Source organism: Dermacentor albipictus, chromosome 7, assembly GCF_038994185.2.
Source record: "Dermacentor albipictus isolate Rhodes 1998 colony chromosome 7, USDA_Dalb.pri_finalv2, whole genome shotgun sequence".
Classification (NCBI taxonomy): Eukaryota; Metazoa; Arthropoda; class Arachnida; order Ixodida; family Ixodidae; genus Dermacentor; species Dermacentor albipictus.
Window position 1 is genome coordinate 95,795,280 of NC_091827.1, and position 23,188 is coordinate 95,818,467.

The following is a 23,188-nucleotide window of genomic DNA, read 5'->3' on the forward strand; positions in this document are numbered from 1 at the left end:
TTCTGGGACCCTTGCGCTGCAGTCGATACACACTTCGTATAAAGAGCCGCCAGTTTTCCAAGCATTATGTCGCCTCCATCTTTGATTAAATAGACTGTTATTCCACCTTCTCCTCCCGCTCTTCCTCGTTTCATGTCTTTCAGGACCCTTCTGAACTCATCGCTAGTTATAGGAGAGTTTCTGTATCCTTTTCATTACTGTTTCTAAGTGAGGTATCGTGATTCCTCTGGGTACTATATACAGGTCAGCTTAGAATTTTTCCGCTGCTTTTACTGTATCTTCGAGATTGCTGATGATATTATCCTTCTTATCTTTTAGTGCATACATCATGGTTTGCCCTATGCCAGGTTTCTTTTTTACTGGTTTCAGGCTGCGTTCATTTTTCACGCCTTCTTCAGTCTTTCTCATGTTATAGTTTCGAATATCAGTTATTTTCGCCTTGTTGATCAGTTTTGACAGTTCCGCGAATTGCGTAACGCTGTGCGGCCGCCAGTCCCATACAACCGCGTAGAGCGCAGGACTCTGCGATTCTAGACGTTCTGCGCTCACCGCGAAAGGTTAGAAAAACACCCACATAAGCACAACAGAGAAGTGGCTACGTGAGACGGTTCGACGGATAACTGTAGAAGCGTCATTCAAAACAAGTAATTGTTCTCCACTTCCGGCGGCATTTTCTCTACTTCCTTTCTAAATAAAAACATTTTGATCCATAAATATTCTCATAAACAACGGTTAACTTTTTTATTATTCGCTTTTGCTTGCAGTTTGGTTGTTGCCTTGGCTCTCTCCCTTAGTAGATCGCTTAATTCCTCAACCCCTTGCGATTTTCGCTTCCAGTTCCCAATTTGGCACGAAAAGTGCTATACAGTTAGGGAAAAACAGACGAGGTAACGGGCGACAGCCATCTTGCTTATGGGTTTCAGGGTTATTGCAGGGCTTCATGATGGACGCTCTTTCACATTATTTTATTTCCCACCTTATCTAACCCATATCACGTGTATATGGTTCCGGGCATCTGCCAGCGTCGCGGCGAGCCGTAACTCAAGGAAATAATGAAGCAAAGGGAAAAGTTAAACGCAATTGGCGTTTTCTCCGGCCACAACTCGTTCCATGAGAGTACAGACCAGCTGAGTAACAGCCGCATCCCTCTCCTGGTCCCAGGATCAGTCTAAACAAAGAAGGTTGAACTAACAAAAGCAACAGCTATGCGCGTGATGGTTGAATAGATGGTGACAACTGAACGCATCTCGAGTTAATCGCGCGGGTGCAGAATTTATGAGACAACTGTCCTTCACATTACAAGAGATGCCGATAACTACCGCCATCTGAAAGGAGTGAAAAAGGCAGCCTAATGCTAACCGATGAACAGCTGCCAAGTCTCAACATTGATCTGGCGGCGCTTTAGGAATGTGTGAGGAGTGGTGGCATGGGTGGGGGGGGGGGGTATGCCGGGCCCGGGCCCCCCCGGGCCCCCCCCTGGGTACGTGCCTGCCATCTAGCATGTTCCTCGCAAAGCAGTCAGAAATTCAGCCTCTTCAATAGAACAAAACTGCACTGAACTCATATTGTGCTTCGTTCTTTGAGTAATGGTTTAAGATTATTGATGTAAAACATAATTTGGCAGCCACAACATAGCAAAATGTAGCCACTTTGGTTGAACATGTTGAGATGGCTGCACTTGTTGGTTCTCCCAATTTATCAAAAGTACATCCAAAGGTACTAGTCGAAGGTTTGTGTCATCGAAGAAGTATGAACCAATTCTAAATTCATCATTAGCCCTCCATGACAGGTTAAATTTGAATAGCTTTACATTATCCCAGTCTTTTAATGTTGCAAACACGAAATTCCAGAATTATCACTAAGACACGGTTATACCGTTCAACAATTCTCGTTCTTACTATCATGCCTGGTACTGCCAATGAACTTTATTTATCGGCAGCTATAAGCGGAGGGCACCAAAAAGTAAGGTAGTCAATGTGCTTCAATGATATTTGCAGGCCTCATTATGATAAAGGGATGCTTTAGAAATGCCCATTAATTCTTATGCTTTCCGGTTCATGACAAAAGTGCCCGATTATGGAATTGGAGCATATTATGGGCAGCATTACACTACAGACTGTGGAGTCAAAAAAGATGCCAGGGTAGACGTGCATTTGTAAATACAGCGTAACTAAATTTTATTTGGCAGTGCTTAATACCTCATTTCCAGCTAAACGGAGTGGTTTTGGCAATGGTGTGATCCAATTTGGCAGCAACATGGCATGAGTCTAATTAAAGACTACATCAAAGGAGCCATCACAGATCCACCCTATCCTGTAGCGGATGGCGGCACCGCCATTTTATGGCAATGGTGACTGCAGTTCAACAATGCACGTTGGCAATTCCTGAACTAAGATCTTGTAACCAGGCACTCCAAGTGTGTACTCAGAGGCTACCAGAGTGATGTCCTGAAACAAGTCCTCATTGCAGCAATCGCTTTGAGGGTTGCTATGTGCAGGGAGCACAGACAAATATTTGCGCCCTTTGGGGATGATCATGTCCTCCAACAATAACCGTCATTTATCGTGCGAGCATTTTCTTTAACACTGTGTTCCCCATACTTTTAGATCCCGAATGGCAAGGAAGGGCACAAAATATTGATGATCATCATTGTTGAGTGACACGATAAGGTACAGAGGGTCTAAGTGAATCTTTTGAGTGGATTCCACTCATCGCGCAGGGCTGTCCAACACAGGGCTGTGTCAAGGCAAGTTTGTGAAAATGGGGACAAAACTATGGGGAGTCCATGATGCGACCTCAGTGGTTGCATTACATGTACACTAGGGTTTCTATGCAGTCATCGATATAAAACGGCACACCTAAATTTTTTTTAACTCCCATGGGGGCTAAACATACATGCCATCCATACTCGTGTTCAATGAGACTGAAAATTTAATCGGAAATCTTTTGATGCGTGGAGTACGTACCTAGACTTGAATGCATGCATCACAAGTTATTGTTCTAAAGAAAAATGCTGTTCCCTTTCATATTGATGGCTGTAGATGCTCAGGGAGGCACCAATACATTAACCCTATCAGTGACCAGGTACTAGAATAAAACTGTATCCATGGAAAGAAAGACGTGCTCATTAAACCATTCGCTCACGACAAAGGTCACATCTCCACTTCCTCACCTAGCATGGTACAGCCATAATGTGTCGAGAGTTGATAAATGCTTTCACCTATACATCACGCGTGGTTTTACTTCCTGCCTGTGCCGGTGTTCACAGACTTACCACTCTTACCAAGTTGCCACATGGTGCAAGGTGTGCCTAGGGTATCTGGATTTCACTAGAGCTGAAATCTTCATTCCAAATATCTCGAACGTTGTCACCGATTCCATATATAGTAGCAAAGTGGGTGTGTCCGATCAGATTATAGTAAATACATTCTTGAATGCACACAAGCACCAGCAATCACTATGGAATGTTGGGTGAGACATATGTAAATAGCCGACGCACTTGACCCATGAGAATAAATTTGGTGACTGAGTATGCTCACTGCTATCACTGTGATTTGGACATTGCCACAAGTTCACCCAATGAAGAATGAGATTTTTATCTCATGCCTTAGGCAGTAGTAGGCTTTTCACTGTCACAATGTGACGGTACATTTAGGTGGCAAGGGCCAGATCTCCAAGTCAAACTTGTTTCTAGCAGCTGCATATATGAAGCAGGCAGAAAAAGTGAACAGCTAACAATGAGGGAAACTTGACAGCTACACTGGATAGCATGTGTTCACTTTATTTCTCGTCGAAGTCGAACATTAGTTGCATTTGAACAGTTATCAGTGTCGGTCAGATGTGACACGCACAGCATTCCCTCTTTGTACATTCATCATAAGGTTAGCGCTCTGCACTTCAGCTGATAAGGCAACAGAGTCCCGAGCTTAGTGAGAGGGCGAACATTGGCTTTTACTACTTTATATGACCCTAGGCTGTCATGTGTATGCAAGACAGGGACTCATTATAATCTGTGGTTCATAAGCAGCAGGGTTTACAAGTTGCACCTACAATTGACATGAAACAGTCCGCAAATACGGTAAATCCTTGTTCTAATGATATTGCTTCATTTGAAATATTATATTATTGGAAAGTTTACAAGGCTCAGACTACAGTGCGTACATTTTACCATTGTTACATTGTTTGAACATTCACAGAGATCATCTGCATAATGTATGCAAAGTTATATAATACATACGCAATCGCCCACAGTGCACATTTTGACGCTAAAGCTCTTCTTGATGATTGGGTGTATGTTACTATGTGTAAGGAAGCTGTTTCGTCATAATATAGCATCATCAATTCTTTAACAAATTACTCTGCAACCACCTCTCACTTAATTACAGTAACAGCAATTCACTCAGGAACACTAACCCTAGCTACTACATTTGCATTGAATAGTTTACCAGCATACCACAGTATTTATGGCAACAAGAAATGTTCTTTTTCAACCATTTTCTCCTTTGGGACAGAGTAGTTTTACCACAAAAGATGCAGCCCACATTGTCAGGCTTCAAAATAACATTTAAAATTTTTCTGCTGGGTTCATAAAATGTACCTTTTTTATTTCTAATTTTTAAAATGTTCGATGTGCTGTTATTGGCAACATGCCTTTTTTAAAAATTCAGTTAATTGCAGAAAAATTCTTTCCCTGGATATTCTTTCTGCAATGCATTTATTCTTGCTTGCATGTTATCAATATGGTTTGTTCTTGGACGTAATAGTTCTGCGGAAACCTGCAAGGTGGAGGGAATCTACAATTAGGTTGATGCCTCATTTTCCCTTAATTAATATGGTTTGTTCAGTCTAAATGTAACATTGATGTTGTTCAGGAATCAATACCCTTACAATCTATCATTGATGGTTATTTTCAATCTCGCACTCTGAAACCCTCACCTGTACATACTATAGTATGTATCACTTCATATCATGAAGAGTTCTGTCCCTTGTTGATAGCACTCCAAAGAAAGTGCATACTGCTGGAGGATACAATCACTATCAAGAGCCGTTATATGTGCCTGCAAATGGCACTATTCTTGTTCAATCTGTTTCACTCAGGCAAGAAGGGACACACAAAAGATATTGGTACAAGAACACCACGCATTAAACCACTGACGCGATTCTGTACTGAACACTTAAGACTGTTACACCATGGCCGCTTCGTGAAAATAAACAAGTATACAAATACCTGCAAAGTTAAACTGCCTCCATACATTTATAAATGCCCACAATGAGCAAAATAATGATATTGCGAGTTGATTACAGGGTTCCGAGATCAGTAGTGTCTTGAGCATGAATGCCACCTTGCGGAAGCTCTTCAATACGCGCTCCGTTTCATATTTATAGCATTCTACGCTTATGATAGCAACACTTTGGAAGTAACAAAAACAGTGCAGCCATCCAAGTCACCCTTCACCCGTTCCGCAGTGCAGTAGATTTTTGATCTGCTACACTCTCAAGGAACAATTCATACACATATTTAACTTGTGGAGCAAGGTTACGCCAAATCGTGTAATATTTTGTGTATACTTGCACACTTTTGTGCCTCCAGTACACAATGCACTATTTTTTGGCCGCAAGTGAATGCAGTGCATTGCGACTCCTCTGTGCCACTCCTCTCAGTCTGAACCTGCAAAGCCTCATGCAGTCCGAGCTTGATATAACAAACATGAATAGAACAAATTAACCTCGTACGACAACATAAAGGAAACGATTTTCTCACCAAGACGACTCGTCGCATCAAAAGGGTGATGAAAGAGGCCAGTTACTGGCTGTTCATGCTTTCTTCTTGCGCTATGTACAAGAAGACAGGAAAACATGGAAAGATGAACGGTGCACAAGCTAAACCAGTCGCACGTTAGTGCACAGTCTGTTTGCGTTTTCTTGTGCCCGTCTCATTGCACACAGCGCAAGAGAGCATGCCCCCCCTCGTACCCCTGCCTCCTTAGGCCCTGCTTGCGGCTTCCATGCAAGCTGCAGGGCAAGCAAGACTGCAACAACCAAGGGCCCTACTATTACGTAATGATTCTTTTCACAATTCTTCTTGCTGCCCCTGATCACAGGCTGGCATAACACTAGGCCTTTACTATCGCCAATATTGGCCACTTGCTGCGGCGAGTGGTAAGAAATGTATACATACCATCGAAGGAAAAGAATCCTCGCACAAAGCAGTGCTGGCTTTATAAGCATGTCTAGTGTCTGCTTTTGATAACACAGCGTTCACGTTGCATGTGTTCAGTAGAACAGTTACTCACATAAAACCGTGCATTACACAAAACACCAGCATTGTCCAACGATTCCTTTAGGCTGACCACTGAAGTCCTCCTAGGATTTTCCATGAGCATCAAGAGGCTCTCCTCAAGATGGATGCAAGAGCACTTGTTTGCACAGTTAAAGAACAGCAGATAAATAAAGTTGATTCGAAGTCCTCCACTAAGCGCCTCTGACAGTCCCACTCTGGCTTTGGGACATTAAGTGAAATTCCCTTAATCGGCGACTTTAGTAATCACGTTGCAATTGCAGAAACCTGCCAGTGCTTGCAGCATCACTTTTCCTTATATTCTACCTGAAATGGTAGCGTACTGCTATCCTTGAAGTGTACAATCATTGCATTCTACCAGTACTAACGTATGGGGCAGAAACTCCGAGTTGAACAAGGAAGCTTGAGAACATATCAAGGATTGCGCAATGAGCAATGGAACGAAAAAAGCTCGGGCCTAACAATAAGAGACGGGAAGAGAACCTCGTGGACCAGAGAGCAGGCGGAGGTAATCAGTATTATAGTTGACATTAAAAGGATGAAATGTAATTGGGCAGGCCATGTACTGTGTAGGGTAGATAACTGGTCATCAGAGATAATGGTCATCATAATGTGGAATCATATAGCACAAGAGAGGGGTAATTATAGATCACTGGGAGAGGCCATAGTCAGGCCGTGGAGTACTACAAATACAATGGATAAATACAAACTCAAATGCCAAGAAACGCGCTGCTGTTCCAATTAACAGCAGTGAACACTTCAAATTTCCCAGCGAGGAATCATTCACTCCAACAGCACACACTTTGCTGCAGATTCCAAGTACTTAAATTTCAATACCGATAGAAGACAGTTTCAAGCTGTAGGTTATGCTGTTAGTTTTGGAATCACATTAGTCATGAAATACAACAGTTATAATTAGGCCGCTAAGCGAAATTCTAATGTCGGCCACTGCTATGAAGCTGTCAGTCAAAACTATTCTGGTGTTTCGAATCTCCCAATTTTAATTATCCGAGGCAGTTATCACAAAAATGCTTACATGCACACTTAGCTTGCAAGTACTATCAGCATTCAGCCTGTGGTACCCTCTGTTTTAACTTGCAACAATATAACCACTGTGAAGGGTCCATAAACATACGACCTACCTATTAACAGAGATGATGTTGCCAAGTGCCAACATTAGGCACTTTAACGTGGGATGTACTATCAGAGCTGAGAATTTCACCATTCTTGAAGGTAAAAGCTGGCAGTCAATGCGCTTCAGTGACATTTCCAGCCCTCATTATGACATAGGGATGCTTTAGAAATGCCTATTAATTCTTATGTATCCGGTTCATGACGAAAGTGCCCGATTTTGGAATTGGAGCCAATTGATTGCTTAACATAGTCTGACTGGTAGCAATATCAATTATTGACAGTATTACACTATAGACAGTTGAGTCGAAAAAGGTGCCAGTGTGGACGTGCATATGTAAATACAGCACAACTACATTTTACTTGGCAGTGGTTAATACCTCATATTTAGCCACACAGAGCTACAAGGCATTCCACCACAGCAAGTGTTTTTCACTCACCGAGAACAGCCAAACATGCTCAAATTATGCAAAAGACAGGAGGCCAACGCTCAACACATTTTAATTTCAAAAGAACAAGCTGTACATATCTTACACTTTTACCTTTTACATATGCGCTGCTGTATGGACAATCAGCGCTTTGCATACATGAGGTAAGCAATGCAGGCAAGAAAACAGCACTCTCCCTTTATGAACGAAATTCAGGATAGTCTTTCTGCATTAAAACGACACTGTTGTTCACAGAAAAACGCCTACTGCCCATGTCTTCCCATGTACAGGACAAATAGAAATGACGCGAGCCAAAAGCATGACTAAAAGGTCCAGCAGCAGAGCTCGCTCAAAGAATTTCGAATAAAAGAAAAAAAACTCGAGTCTGCCTTACAAAGCTCTGCGAATTAACTTAAGTTCAACAGGAGCCATACACTGTCAAACCCCGCTGTACAAGAATTCCAATGGGCAGCCCCAAAAATATGGCACCCAGGACAGTATTTCACAGGCCCTGAACATCACCATTTGCGACAACCAAACTGTTGGTGCCACCACATTTTTTTAAAGCAGTTACACTTTAACAAGTGATGTCCACCAGCCTGTTCCAATAGTGTCATTCAAGCATTATTAAACTGCCATCTTCCTTCTAAGTGGCCCTCTCGTGCTTCCAGCTTTCTAATGCAACAGCCACTTCCGTTCACTAGCAATTCATCATTGCTGTCCCCCACAACAATGAATTGCCATGCTCGAAACACAACTTGTGTTTCCATGCCCACTCTCTAAATCAAGGCAAGGATTCTGACCCCGTGTATCAATTACTGCCAATTTCGCTCGAAAAAAAACGGAGAAGTTAAAAGTGTCCTGCTGTCTGTTTTGCTCTTGTGCTCCAAGTGTACCCCTCTGAATTCATTTACATATTCCAAGGCTTGCCTTCTGGGCTGGCTGATGTGCTTTATGAACTGCTCCATGTGGCCAAGAAAAAATCATTAGTGCAGCATGCGCAAAGCAGCACTGAAGTGACTCTCATCTGCAGAAGTTCTATACAGCCAACTCAAGGACATCCTCCAAATACTTGCCCTCTGCTTAAAGATCTGTCAGCATAGTGGCAGTATATCTTGAAAAAAAAAAAAATCCTATTTTATACTCTCAGGCGCATTGCAGGCTGCTCCATTGATGCCAGCTCATACTGCGCTTCAGAACAACACTTGTTGCCTGAAGTGCTTCTGCAGCTTGTTGGCCTTGCAACCGAGCTTCATGTGCCTCTTGGCACGCACGCTCTGAATGAAGCGAATATCGCGCGCCTTCTGCTGGGCCACCTCCCGCGATGTGGCCCCCGTCCAGCCCAGAGCCCGGTATTGACTCAGGACACGGCGCACTGAGTCGCCAGGCCGCGACGCCGCTACAGCGGGCAAGTTCTGACGGTAGTACCTGCAAGAAAGCATGAAGAACAATTAACTAAAAGCAAGTGCCCATAATTTGAAGCATGTAAGCGGGGATAGTATGGCGTAAGCTACTTGACACTCATTGCCATAGTTGCTTACATGTGCACCATAACAAAAACATCAATTTTCAATGCCTGCACGCAGTGAAACATGTAGACAAAGTGATTGTGCATATTTGCACATCAAATGCCTATATTGCCTATATTGGCAACCATTGTCAGGTTAACGCCTCAAGACTGACCTATCTACAGAGCCTTTCCATGAAACACAGAAAATTAATGCAGAAAAGTTAAGCCCTTTTTCTCCCTTTGAAGTATGTCACCACCATCAAATGAAGAATGCCTTTACCTTGCTCCAGCATTGCTCATGGCTTTGTCTTAAACAGCACTGAAGCATTTCACTGCCTATTTACTGAGAATATTTGCTGAGCTGCACACTTTCAGTCAGTTCGAGTAGTCCAGTGCATCCTTGCAGGACACGTCCGGAGTATCCGTAAAGATACAGGCATGGAGTATGAGTAGTCCAATGCATCCTTGCAGGACACATCTGGAGTGTCCGTAAAGATACCAGCATAGACTATAATAACCTTTCAAGTGGTCTACACTGCATTATGCACCAATGCACCAGCAAGAGAATAACAGAGGCTGTTGTCGCCCTTCATTTGCGAATCCAGCAACTCAAAAATGGGAAAGAAATTGAAATTGAGGTATTTCATCTGGTGAATCAGTTTTATGTTCTGGTACACATACAATGCATAAGTTGTGCGACAATAAACTGCCTCCAAAACCATGTTGCCAACTCCTGCTCAAGATCACAATTGCTGAATGTTTCGTCAGATGTTCCGCCAAATCAAGCAGAGTTTGAAAAGATGGTTTCATTAAGCCTTGAGAGTCTACTTATAATGTAAACTTATGTCACTTCAGCTGGTCACAAGCCTGGTTGTATGCACCATAAACAGAACAACTAACAAGCCATACTTAAGCTTCTGTTTTTCTGCCACTCTAACAAAGACATTCTGGAAGTCTTTGAATAGAGCAACTAATTCTACCAAGTTTTACTCTGACATTGCTGCTGAAAACCATTCTGGTAGTAGTAGTCCTTGGCATATTGAAGGGCGACTATGGTGGGAAGCATGCAGTGTTTGTACCAAGACAGGCCTGCTTAGCCCTGAAGGTCAAAAGGCAGAAAGGTGGAAATTAAATTCTACAACCGGAGAGGGGGCTGAGGAGACGAAGTCCCTAACGATCCTCTGAAATTCCCAGAAAAGGTCTAGGATGGCCTTCTCCTTGGCATTCAGTGTCACTTTGGCATCTAGTATTTAACCTACAACCAATCTTTCTTAAACGGCCCCTGAAACGGTTCGGAGAAACATTGTAGATGCGTAGGCTAAAGTTAATCATTGGCACCACGATTTATGTGAAGGGTCACATATTAAGAGAGCTACGGACGACTACAAGTTACCCTCCTCCATAGTCCTGCATTTTCTCCTCAACTCGTTCGCAGAGTGATCGGGGATAAGCTCCGCCTTCATTGACTGCGTACTTCTGGTAGTCTAGGAGCGAGCACGTGAAGCCCCTCCAACCTCTCCACCAGCTGCTTGGCAGTCGACTACAAGCGAGAGCTGTCGAAGCAGCATGCGTTGCGAGCATTCTGTCGCAGCGCCGAATGTGTCTGGTATTCCGGTAACCACAGGCGAGCCAGGCATTTTGACAGATAGGTGGAGGCATAAATTCAAGCTGATGAAGGATCTTTAGCGTAGACATACGTGAGCGGCCTGATCAGTCTGCACGGCCAAGCCACCTGTTGGTGCAGAGTTTAACCAGCCAAACAAAGAGCTAATATTGCTCTAACCAAGCGTAAAACATTCTTCAACATTTACAAAAACAATAAGTTAACGATTAAGCTCTTGCGAAAAATGTACACCAGCAGCAAAGAAGAGTGAACTTCACTACTACTACTGTGTTTGGTTGATTTCTGTGCCACCAGGTGGCTGCACCGTGCAGACCTTTGCACTTCTGCTCATCCCGTGAAACGGCATGGTCAAACAGCCAGGCCCTGACCCCTTGCGCTTGCATTTACCCGAATACTGGACTTGTAAAATGCTATTGTGGTAGTAATCCTCCGGTGTAAAGTGACGGCTGTAAACGCGCAAATCCTGGCACTGATCGGATAGCGACAGTATGATGCACTGCGGCCACTCCGTTTGTCTGTTGCCTTGCAGAGGGACATGATGTTTCAGCTTGACATTTTGCAAGCTGCTACGTTTGCAGCCCACAACACAACAAAGGCGAATCGTGGTGCTCGCGAAAAGACTGAGACATACTGACCGCGGAGCTCTTGTCAAAACGGAGCACATTGTAACATAAGCAGACGACGCTTGCTGTGTTCCCGAAGTGCATAAGTGTAGTGAGAAATTGTTCTAGTGCATTGTCTTTGTTACTCTCTTTTTATAGAAGCAAATTAACTAACATTCCAACAATTACAAACAAGATATGTTCACCATAAAGTTCGAAAAATTATTGACGATGCCCCCTGGGCAGCCAATAAGATAGCTCTCCCTACTAGGGTCATTAGAAGAATTTATGTCAAATGGTTAGGGGGCGGCTGAAAATTCAGCCGAGCGGTGTACATTTTTAATACCTTATAATAAATTACACGCTTTACGCAGAGCACTTAGATGCATCAATTAATGATCAGAATGACCTACTCTAACGACTCAGTACGTCTGTCCAAATTGTCAAAATCATTTCAGGGTCCTTTTAACATTGTTAAACTTTTTCACAAGAAACTGCCATGGAAGTAAATTTTTTAAATTGCAGCTTCTATAGCAAGAAATGATTAAAAACTCAAACACAGTAAAAATGTATGGCATACAACCATTCCTCCAAAAACACTTTCCATGGACCAACCGCATATACATATACATTATATATATATATATATATATATATATATATATATATATATATATATATATATATATATATATATACACAAACACGATATACATTAAGTGACAGAGACAAATATGTATAGCAAAATTTACGCTTAAAAAATATGTTAGACATTGATAAACGCTTCAGCAGTTACCACAAGAACAGGCACTGTGCGTAGCAATACTGAAACCATGACTACGCACAGGCCATTGTATGGCAATGTGTGAACCAGAACCGAAGGCAAAGAAAAAAAAAACTTTTTAGTAGTATCTCTGAACTTATCCACACAGGGCTACATCTAAGCTATCGAAAATTTGATATTGGCGGCTGTAAAAGATGACAGCATCCCCTCCACGCATGCCTTGGAGGTAGCAGGCGACACACACGTGACCACTTGAGCAAGCGCCCGGAAGTAGGCAAGTCGAGTTGCGTGCCCTTCGGTGAGTGGAAATGCAATTTAAAATGAGTTTGCATGACTGCACAGAGATGACAGCATCTCTCGACAACAAGTAGTGTCAAATACACGCAAAATATCAAACAAAAGGTTGGTGCTGCACATGTACGGCAAAAGCCATGTTGGAAAAATCTAATTACTTTTTTAGGATGCCCATTTTGGAACTGATTTGGTTTGACTTCCCCTAAAAAAAGTGAGCTATTTGTAGTAGAACTGTAGCTGTCTTTACAAAATTATGCCGATTGGCACCCCCCAGTTGGCAGATTAGTACTTCAACCACTTGCCATGATATGCACACTAAAGTACATGCCACCAAATGCGAGAAATTCCACACAAGCTGGCACAAGGAAATGCCAGGGTTTGGAGAAGTAGCTTCACAGGTAACAAAATTAGGCAGATTCCACGCACAGTGGATCTGTGTTTGCAAAGCTGTCATGAGTCAGCACGGCAACATGGTGCACTACAACTAGGGACGCGCTGCAGATTTCAGTGACAAACGTGTCTCTCGGCCACCACGGTGGACCTTGCGGATAAAGAGGAACTTTTTTTCAGCACAAAAATGTGTTGAGTCGCAAGACGTGACAGACTCGTCCTTGTAGAAATGCACCACTACGCCGCAGTACGATAAGAGATGCACTGTGGAATTCGGTGATGAATGCATCATGTAACCTCCATCTTTGTTGTCAGCTAAAAGGTTCACGTACTCCCCTCCAATAAGCCGAAATTGTCCCTAGGCGATGCACCTGCTGCTTAAATGAGGGAAATTCGTAAGGGTGTATTATTCCGACCTTTTAGGCATGTGTCTATGCCCTAATGGTAAGAGCATCGGGTTTCAAAACCCACCATACGACATGCAATTTCGTTCTTTTTTTTGATCGAATGACAGCTTTTACTTGGTGTCGCAGCAAGTCGACAGCAGTCAGAAACGGACATCAAAGGGGTGAGGGGAGATGCTAAGAAGGCTAACCTTAAAGGGGACCCTCACCAGGCCCCATTGCAAATTTTTGTTTTACACTGGAGGCTGTAAGGAGCTGTCTAAGGAGTGTTTTACCAAAAGAATTTTTCAGATCGGTACACTATTGTAGGAGATAGGAGAAATGAATAGTCCTATAACCATGCCACCAGCAGGAGTGTCACTGCCAATGGAGACAGACTCTCTTTCCCTCTAGCCCCTAGTAGCATTCCTAAGCGGTGTTCCTTCCCTGCCTTCTCGCACACTGGATCGGAGGGATGCACTATGGCGTTGAGCCCTGCCTCCCCCCCCCCTTTCTTTTCTTTTTCTGTGCGTGCATTTACAGCAGCGGCATTGCACCTTCCGCATTGGATGGTTAGTCCCGGGAGTGACGTAAATCACACTGCAAAGAGGCATTTGTGCGGGTGGTCATGACTCTATGGCGAGGAGCCGAGCTTCCTCAAGAAGGAGGCCACACATCGTTTGATTTGGAATTCCAGCAGTGTTCACGGCATGCGGCACCATAATTTTTGCACAATTATGCAAATTCACCTCGTTGTTCTTCTCATGATTCTATTTCATTTTCAGCCACCACAGCCCCCTCAAATACTCCTCAATAACATGCTCTAAATATTGTTCCGTATAGTTCTCATTCAGACTTGTTTTTATACATTTCCCTCATATGATTCAGTGCTGGAATGCCCTTTACATGAATCTTTTACTGCTATTTAGTAGTTGTAATGTAAGTCTAAAATTCATTGTTCTTTTCCTACTCCTGCTACAGCTAAATGTTTGGCTGCACCATCTACAAATAAATAAATACATAAATACTTTGCAAACACAATCGTCAGTATTTTGCTGATGATCAATGTCTTTCTGACACCAGTAGTTTGCCGTTTGCTGCCGTTTGTCTTGTGCTTTCCAAACATGAAGGAAGCTCATATGAAGACATAGGCTTGAGGCAATGAACATTGGCTAAACAAGGAATGTCACTAGAGCCAACATTTCAACAACCGGACTTGTCTTCGTCAAGGCAGGTCCCCTTGTTGAAGCATTGTCCTCAGCGAAATTCATTGTTCAGCCACTGTTTATCACTTGTGCTTTCCAATATTTTTCTCTAGGATACAGAGAGCATGGTACTCCATTTTATGAGAAAACAAAAAGACATCACAAATGCCATGTCAGTACTCCTAAAATGTCTCCTCAGCAACGGCTTTCCTGTGTGGCAGCAACACAATCCCTTGAGTTCAAAAGAGGAATTCAGTCATTTCACACAGTTGGCACTGGAACCAGTACACACACTCACTGACCTCGCCAGGGAACGGTGACCGGCCACGGCCCCAGATGGCAGCACCAGCTGCCAGCCGTCACTTTCGAGCACATTGACATCGACCTCTTCATCTGCGTCTCCACCTTCGCCCTCGGGATAGCTCGCCGTGTAGTCGTAGAAGTCAGAGTAGTCCATCAGGCCATCTACTCCATCGTGCGCCATTTTGCAGTGGCCTTTGTCCTAGTATGGCGGAGCAGAGACAAGCAAAGCAAGAGGACATGATGACAGCATTGCAGCGAGAAGGAGCACTCGGTGCTAAATTGAACAGCAGTGCCAGCTGCTGTGGAAGCACATAATTGTGTTGACACAAAGCAGCCAACAAGCAGGGGCAGCTCTCATGCATAATCCACCTATAATCAAGATGAGTGTCAATGCTCCTCATCCAGTGATGTCAACAATGGAGATGCGACAGTTCCGACATGTGCTTAAGCTGCATGTGCCTAAGCTGCCTATGTGCCTAAGCTGTCTATGCAGGGTGATAAATAGCCTGGAACAACAAATGCCCTTGCATTGCACTGCATTTAAACAAAGATTGGCACCAGAAAATGAAATACATCTGTCCTTCTAGGTCTTTCATGATTGGATGTCGTGACCTCTAGCACTCGCTAGGCTTTAGAGAATTGGCAAGACCGTGCATAGGTAACCTCCCTTGCCCACTCCTGTGATAAACTTTTCCAATGGGTGCTGTTTCAGTGCTGTCCTTTGTATACAATGACTAGCATCGCGACAAGCAACCGGAAATTGTTTTTGACTGTGGCATGGACGATATTACTGGCTGCAATGTTTTTAAGCACGAAACATTTGCATTCATACTGACAGAATTTGCCCTTACACATGTGGCGTTTTGCGTCCAAGCCAACTTTGCTGAGCAATGCCCAGCAATAATAATGGGTGTTCCATTTTTTTTGCTGCTTCATTGCACCATGCCTGCCGCAGTTGTGTGCAGAAATGGCCTGGTTTGACGAAGCCGTCGAATTCCTTAGCAGTCGTGTGTGATGTGCAGCGAGCCACATTTTTGCACTGTGGCACCGCACTCAAGTGCACACTGCCCATAGTGTGCAAAACGTGCACCTGTGCTGAATGCGAGCACATACTTTAAACAATACAACCAGTCTGCATACTCCACCACAGGAAAGCTTGCAGGCTCTGGATCCAGCAAAGGCAGCTGCATATTGCGACCGTGCGAAATCGACAAAGGTTGGATGAGGCTTAACTCAAACGTGTTAGAGTGAAGTTTCTAAGCAGTTGAACCGCCGTATTTCACAAGAACATTGTTACACTGAGATGGAACTGGTCAAAACGTATTGTTGGGCTAGCTGGTCCATCATGTTGGGAAACAGCACCAGAGAACATGATGAGCAAGCAAAAAGACAATCGCAAGATGCACTAACAACCTGTGCGCTGTTGAGTTGCCAGTGAACCTTGAGATTGGCTCGGTGTCATTGCTTGTCCTTCGTGTTCTCCGGTAATGTTGGCTGTTGTTACACCAAGACAAGGCTATTACATTTGAGAAGTTAGAAAATTAGCTGTAGCTTCTCAAAATACATTCTGTAACATTTATGTAACCAAAATGTCCTGCCTGACACCAATGCAATAATTTCAAGATCAAGTGCACAGGTCATCATTTTGCATGTTCTTTGGATGTTTCGCAAAGCTGTAAAATATGCCATGCAAACATCCCAGTTTCTTTCGCGACATTTATATGGAAGTAAAAAATAATTTCGCAGAAACCATCGAATGACAATCACCAAAGTTGAGCAACAGCTGGTCGCTACACCTGCTGAGATATGCTACTGGTGACAGTTATAGGCAACTCTGTTGGTTAATGCTGTGAGGCTTGTAATTGATGCAACGCAGTACTGCACCTAGGATAGCTCATGTTGCAGACCGCATTGAATCTCTTGCGAGGACACACATAGTGCACTGGTATCAGGACTGGCGCATCAAGTTGCCAACATTTGATTACACCATCGTCGCGATAAGCCCAGTTTGGCCAGACAGCTGTTCATGCAAAGTGAAGAGAAAGAGTTCAAAAAAGCTTTTTCTTTTTTAAATTGTGCACACATCTGGACTTTTGCCTTCTCATTTCTTCTGCAATGCCTCTTTTTCTCATGGCAAGCAGATTTACAAGAAAAGTGCTGTGGCATTTTTCACCGTTGCGTACAACTTTTGTCGCCGTTGAATAAAACTTTTGCACACAGCATGTGACGAGTCAACTACAGACCAGATTTGATTTTATTTTTTCCCAGAGTGCTAGCAGACACAGAGCTACTCTCCAGACCCAATTTTGCTGCCACCGTTCTTGCACACCTCTCTGAGAAAAAAGACTCCCTACCCTCCACACACGCAGGCTAAAAGCAGAAGCCATTAAAAGTTAACTGTCCTGCTTTATGAAGGATTAATGGCAGTCGCTTTTAATTAATTTTGAAAGCAGGTCTGTAAATGAGACATTTAGGCTGGGAGTAAGTGCTGCAGGTCGGCCAGCCTCCAGGCTTCCGCAAATCAATTATCGAAAACTCAAGTCATAACTATGAGTGATCATGTGAATCAATAAAAAAGCAACACGATTTTGTTTGTCTCTGCAAAAGCCAAAGTGAAATATGGCAGAGGTCAAATGGCAATATATACTCCTAGATGCCCGTTGTTTTAAATGCCGCTCAGTTCTTGAGATAGTCTCCACCTTATAGTGCTATAACACACAGCAGTTTAAATGTAAAACATTTCCAAGTTCGGCTATTCATTCCTTGTAAATGTCCTCTCAGTTGGCTTTAGCCGAAGTGCACTGCCTGTAGGAAGCCAAAAATCAGGAATTAACTCAAAGCTCTGACTGAAGTAACGCTCTGAGAATCACCCCCCCCCCCCCCCAACACATATGTGGTGGCAACAGAATGTTCAAAAGACCTGCCATGGTAACTCAGTGGCCATAGCATTCTGATGCCGAGCACAAGGTCCCGGGTTCATCAGCAGCGGTCACATTCCAATGGCAGCAAAGTGCCCCCCCCCCCCCCCCCCCAAAAAATGCTTGTGTACTTAGATTTAGGTGCACGGTAAAGAAGCCTTGGTGGTTTAAATTAATCCAGAGTCGCCCGCTACAGCATTTCTTATAGCCCCAGAGTCGGTTTGGAACGTCAAACTCCATGGATAAATGAATGAATCAATTGGCATGCTTGAAAGATTGTGCCCTTTCGGAATGAAGAACCACCTAGCCTCTCCTCAGAGATGCTGCTACCTGTGGTGAGTTCTAAAAAAATATTACAGCAGAGCTCATCCCCTGATGACTGTCAACGGTAATTTGAATAGCATTAGAGAATTATAGCAACAAACAGTATTCCTCAACTCACATTTATTTAACTATACGTATAGAGGCAATTATGAGACTTCTGCTGTTCAGAGTATATGCCACACACTCTGATATTGTCCCACATTGATATGACACTAGCTTGCCAAGGTCGTCCATGAGCATGGAAGTGTGACGACTGCGTGGCGCAGCAATGACGGAATGATGCAGGAAGAATGATATTGGTTGAACGAAAAAGGCAGCATAACAATAATGGCCAAATGACAATGAGATGTAATTTATTAAATTGTGCGACGATGTGATGACAACAGCGCGACGACAACGACATCACAATATTGCCGTGCATGCCTACAATATTGCAAGATGCATGAGAACCAATTGTATTAATCAGCAATGGGATAATTTGTTTTTGCATTTTCTTACATGCTTTGTTTTCTTACTCACACATGCACAACCACCGAGCTTTCTTGCAGGCTCAGGCATGGCATGGTCTAGTAGTATTCTGCAATGATATGCTCCATTTTCCCCCTTGTCACTGGCTCGGACATAGCTTGAAAGGCCACCAGTCTGCCGTCCATGCTGGCATCAACCACTCGGCAAGACACGTGATCATAATTAACAATAGCATGAAGCATTACAAAATATGAGCCTTGGTTGTTTCAAATCTATTTAAAAGACAAAAAAAAACTAATTATTCCAGTTTATCCACGTATTAAAGAATGAACAATGTACAATACTGTACACACGTATAATTTTTTTTTACTTTGGAATCACCTACAAATTATTTACTTGTTTTTTCCTTGACATATGACACTCAATTAAATGTGCAATTTATTAAAACTTACCTAGGAGAGCGACACGTAAAAAAAGATGATGCTGAAATGGTTCAAGAACAAAGCAGCCAACCAAACTTTTTGGAGCTAACCAGAATTTGAATTACCCAAGTTCGCATCATCGGGAGCCAACTGTGATCCAGCTAAGGCATTCCAAATCATTCCCAGCAGGTACCTTCACTCACCCGCATGTGCTGTCGGACGGCCTGCAGGCTCCCGTAGGGGGCGCTCCGTTCGTTGCTGCACCACAGGCAGAGCCGGCCAACGCCCAACTTGTAGCCCAGGTACGTCAGCAGGCCTTCGACGTCCACGAGGTACTCCGCATCGGGGATGAAGAAGGAGTGCACTTCCCCCATGTGGGCCACATTGGCAACAACGCTGTCGTGCTGCTTGCCACAGAACAGGCACTCGGAGGGGGGCACCCGCTCGGAGTCATCTTCCATCACTTCCTCCTCCTCTTCATCATCCACCTCTTCGTCTTCACCCTCACCCTCGATGCTCTCCCACTCGCTGTCATCGCTGTCGTCGTCGGCGACGATGGCAGCCACGGCCGTCGTCCTGTTCGTCCACGGCATGCGTTGAGTGGGAGCTTTCTGCCCAGGCAGGGGAGCGTGTTCGGACGCGTTCTTTGCGTTCTTCCGGGCAACCATGCTGCTGCAACTGCTGGTGCTTTCACTCCTCTCGGCCTTTGGATTCTGTGATAGAACAGGCAAGTAAGGATGGGACGGTGCCAACTGTTCACATATCGTGGGACATGTTGTTGGACAGTCACTTTCGGGCAGACCTGAACGTATCTGAAATATTCTACTCAAGTTATTCTATCTTAAATAATTTTCATAGTAGTTTGGGATCTTGAAAATACAAGGGCAAATCAGAAAGTCCTTGCCCCTATATTTTTATTAGTCAAAACAGGGTACATACAGGCAATTACAAATACACATACTATTCTACGTACCTTACACTCTTTTTCCAAATAGTCCCCACACCAGTTCAGACATTTGTCCCATCGCAGTCATCAGTCACAGACACACGCAGCAGGCCGGCAGCTACCGGCAGATAAGGCTGATAAGAAAAGTCCACCACTGGGAATGGATATGTTGGCTTCGCATTTACAGCCATACTTTTGCTAAAAAAAATAGGAGTAAAGACTTTCTGATTTGCCCTAGTACATTGAGATAGGAGTAATTCTGCTGCAAATTAAATACCCTTCAGAGTACCTAGCTTATAGTCATTATTTCAATTACATTGATGAAAAATCCAATCCGTTCAGCAAAAGAGCACAAGACCAAATCACCTGGCCACAGCCACCACAATTCCCTAGTTCAACAGGTGCACACTAACTTGATTCCTCTAGCAATTTATCCCCGCGGGGCATACATGTGGAATGGTTCCATGAAAAGATCTGCACCTCCTTCCCCTTAACTGGCACCTAGTTTTTCTTTGCCCCGTTGTCACCCCCCAAACATGTAGAGTGTTTGTGGAAACAACAATGGGAAGGCTTTACCCTTAGAAGCGCAGTTTCAAAGTCTGCTGCTGGAGAAGCCCCTGCCTCACAGGTGGACATTAAGATACCATACATGGTTTCCGTCTTCCTCTCAGCAACAAAAGAATAGTTATTCTCTCCAAAGGAGCAGATTATGGCTGAAATTTCAATGACAGTTAAGCAGTGACCTGGCAGCGTTAGCTGAGCATAGTTCACGGGCAGTCCGGAGCAGATTGCTGCAATTTCACTGATAAAGCTAGATTGCTGCACAGGCATATCCAGTTCCAAGAGAAACATTTTACTGGTCACATTGGAATGGCAGCAATAATGTGGAGTGTCTGGCTGCGCAGCCGTGGAATGCGGGAAATCAAGAGATGGTCGCGATAAGGGGAGAGAACAGCTTTATCTTGAATTTGTGCCAAGGTGATTGTGAGGGTATAGGCACAACTCAGTAGGTTGTCACTAGTGATGGTGAAGCCGTCTGAAGCTATCATTGGGTGGTCATTAAGCTGTCTCCACCAAATTTTCTGTGTAGAGTTCCCTTTTTAATCGCCAAACCGGGCTTTGTAGGGCAGTAATGATACTAGATGGTAGAACTATGAGGCTCCGTAATTTGCAGTAGCCTGGATGTCACCAGTTGTAGCTATGGGTGTAGCCGAAATATGTGTCTGCAAATGCCGAGTAACTAAGGTTAGAATCTCCGACTACCAGCTTTTGTCGGTTGCACTGCAAAGAATGAGACAGTCCGGAATTAAAACAAACAAAGAAGCTTTTACACAAGGCACCTGTACGAGACAATAGACTTTCAGTCACCCATGTGTTGTCTGCTTACCTGTATAAAAAAATTAGTCAAATGAAGCGACAGTTGATTTGAAGTATGCTGCACCTTATGAACTCTTCCTGCGACATGATGTCGTAGTCCACTCGAGCACATCTGTGGAAAGCCCTTTCAATAGAGAGCCATGTTTTAAAGAACAGGGGAAGACCTCCGACAAGAACCTCGATAAACGCCAATAGAGCTTTCTGGAAGTACATCGGCTTTCCTTCTATGTAGTTTTTTTTCGAACTTCACAAGAAAATGTATCGTGCCAGTATCTTCGAAGTAACAAAATACTTTTTATGAGTAATTCGTACTCTACTCAAATACTTTTTCGCTCTATACTCCATAACATCCCTTACATTTCTCTAAGTATATCATACAAGTCTGCTTTCGGAGTTATCTTCAGTGCGCTCTAGCTGGCCGGTTGAGCAAAACCGCTCGAATCACACAACGCAACGTGTACCACGTCACACGAAACTGATAGTACCATCGATAGTTCTGAAAATACGTCCGAAACGCTGTGCGAGTCGCCAAAATTGCACAAGAAGGTGCAATAACATTGCAAGTACCCCATCTAACCCCGGTTGCTAAGAAGTACATAAAAGTACGGTGACAGGGTTTAAAGTGATGACGAATATAATTTTCAAACGCAAATCACTTTACCGAAAGTGCGGGCAGCTCAACTTACGCAATTAAGGAAGAACAACTAACTCGGGGAGTCCCGTTTTCGGCAAGGTTCTGACTGGTGTTGCAGAAGTCGCTGGGCGCCTTTTTTCGTTGCTCGGTGCTTTTCTCGTCGCGACGATATATTGGAAGTTTTTACAAGTACTGCTCCAGGAGAGGACATGTAACTGGCAAACGGAGGCCCCACAAAAATACCTGAGATTATAATAACGCTGTGTCTAAAGGTATGTCAGAACCTTGCCGCGTATTGCAGCTGTCATCCATTGTTGGTTACCGAAGGGGAGGGTCACATTAACCGATGTCGTCAAGGCGCCAACGTTGACAGCTGTCACTAACTATCGACGTCAACTTAATTGAATGAGGCTTCCAAACGCAGTTCTTTCACGGGACGAATGCGAAGACAGGGCCCAGGCAACCGCAGACATGACGCATGCATGCAAGCTTACAGCGATAACTTCGGACGGCGAAGCAGGCTCCGCTGGTGCGCTGGACTCAGCCATGACCACAGCCTGCTGGTGCTTCTTCGAGTTTACGTGATTCTCGAACGCCTTCAGCGCGCCGAAACGCTTGCCGCACACGTCGCAGTAGGTGCCGGTGGCGCTGGCCTCCGCGGCGACACTGGCTTCCCTGTGCGCTAGGACGCGCTGCTGAAACTCCTCGGCGCTGACCGGAGGCAGGAAGGCCACCTTACGCTTTAAGTTGTACCGGTGCCAGTCACTCTTGTAGTGTGACCGGTGTAAATCCGCGTTGGCGAAAACCACCTTGCACGAGAGACATGCGTACGACGACGCAGCCGCCATCTTTGCCTTCAGTTCTTTAAGTCCAATGTTGCCGGACGCGTCGCGTCAAACGGCTTAGCACAGCCACGCAATAAAAGTAACCCCTTAAAGAAAGAATGTATTGTTCGTCGTTCTATTAGTTAAAGAAATGATTCTACAAAAATCTTCGTTATTCACGAGCACTGTAATATTGAAATATACCGACATTTCTTTTGCTGGTTTATGGATTGCCAAGATATGAAAGAATACTCTGCGAGTAGACCATCGCTCGATATTTCGTATTACTACTAAAACGTTTATAATTATATAATTAAGGTGAC

General features: G+C 44.0%; 1 protein-coding gene across 1 annotated transcript; it reads right to left on the bottom strand.

Annotated features, from left to right (window-relative positions):
• Positions 1-7,911: 7,911 nt before the first annotated feature.
• Positions 7,912-22,953, bottom strand: LOC135896999 (cytoplasmic 60S subunit biogenesis factor ZNF622). The gene is made up of 4 exons (XM_065425560.1): positions 22,536-22,953; positions 19,288-19,797; positions 14,952-15,151; positions 7,912-9,285 (listed from the first exon to the last, which is right to left on the bottom strand). The coding sequence occupies exons 1-4, from the start codon at positions 22,887-22,889 to the stop codon at positions 9,051-9,053; spliced, it is 1,299 nt and encodes a 432-aa protein (XP_065281632.1). The 5' UTR covers positions 22,890-22,953; the 3' UTR covers positions 7,912-9,050.
• Positions 22,954-23,188: the final 235 nt, after the last annotated feature.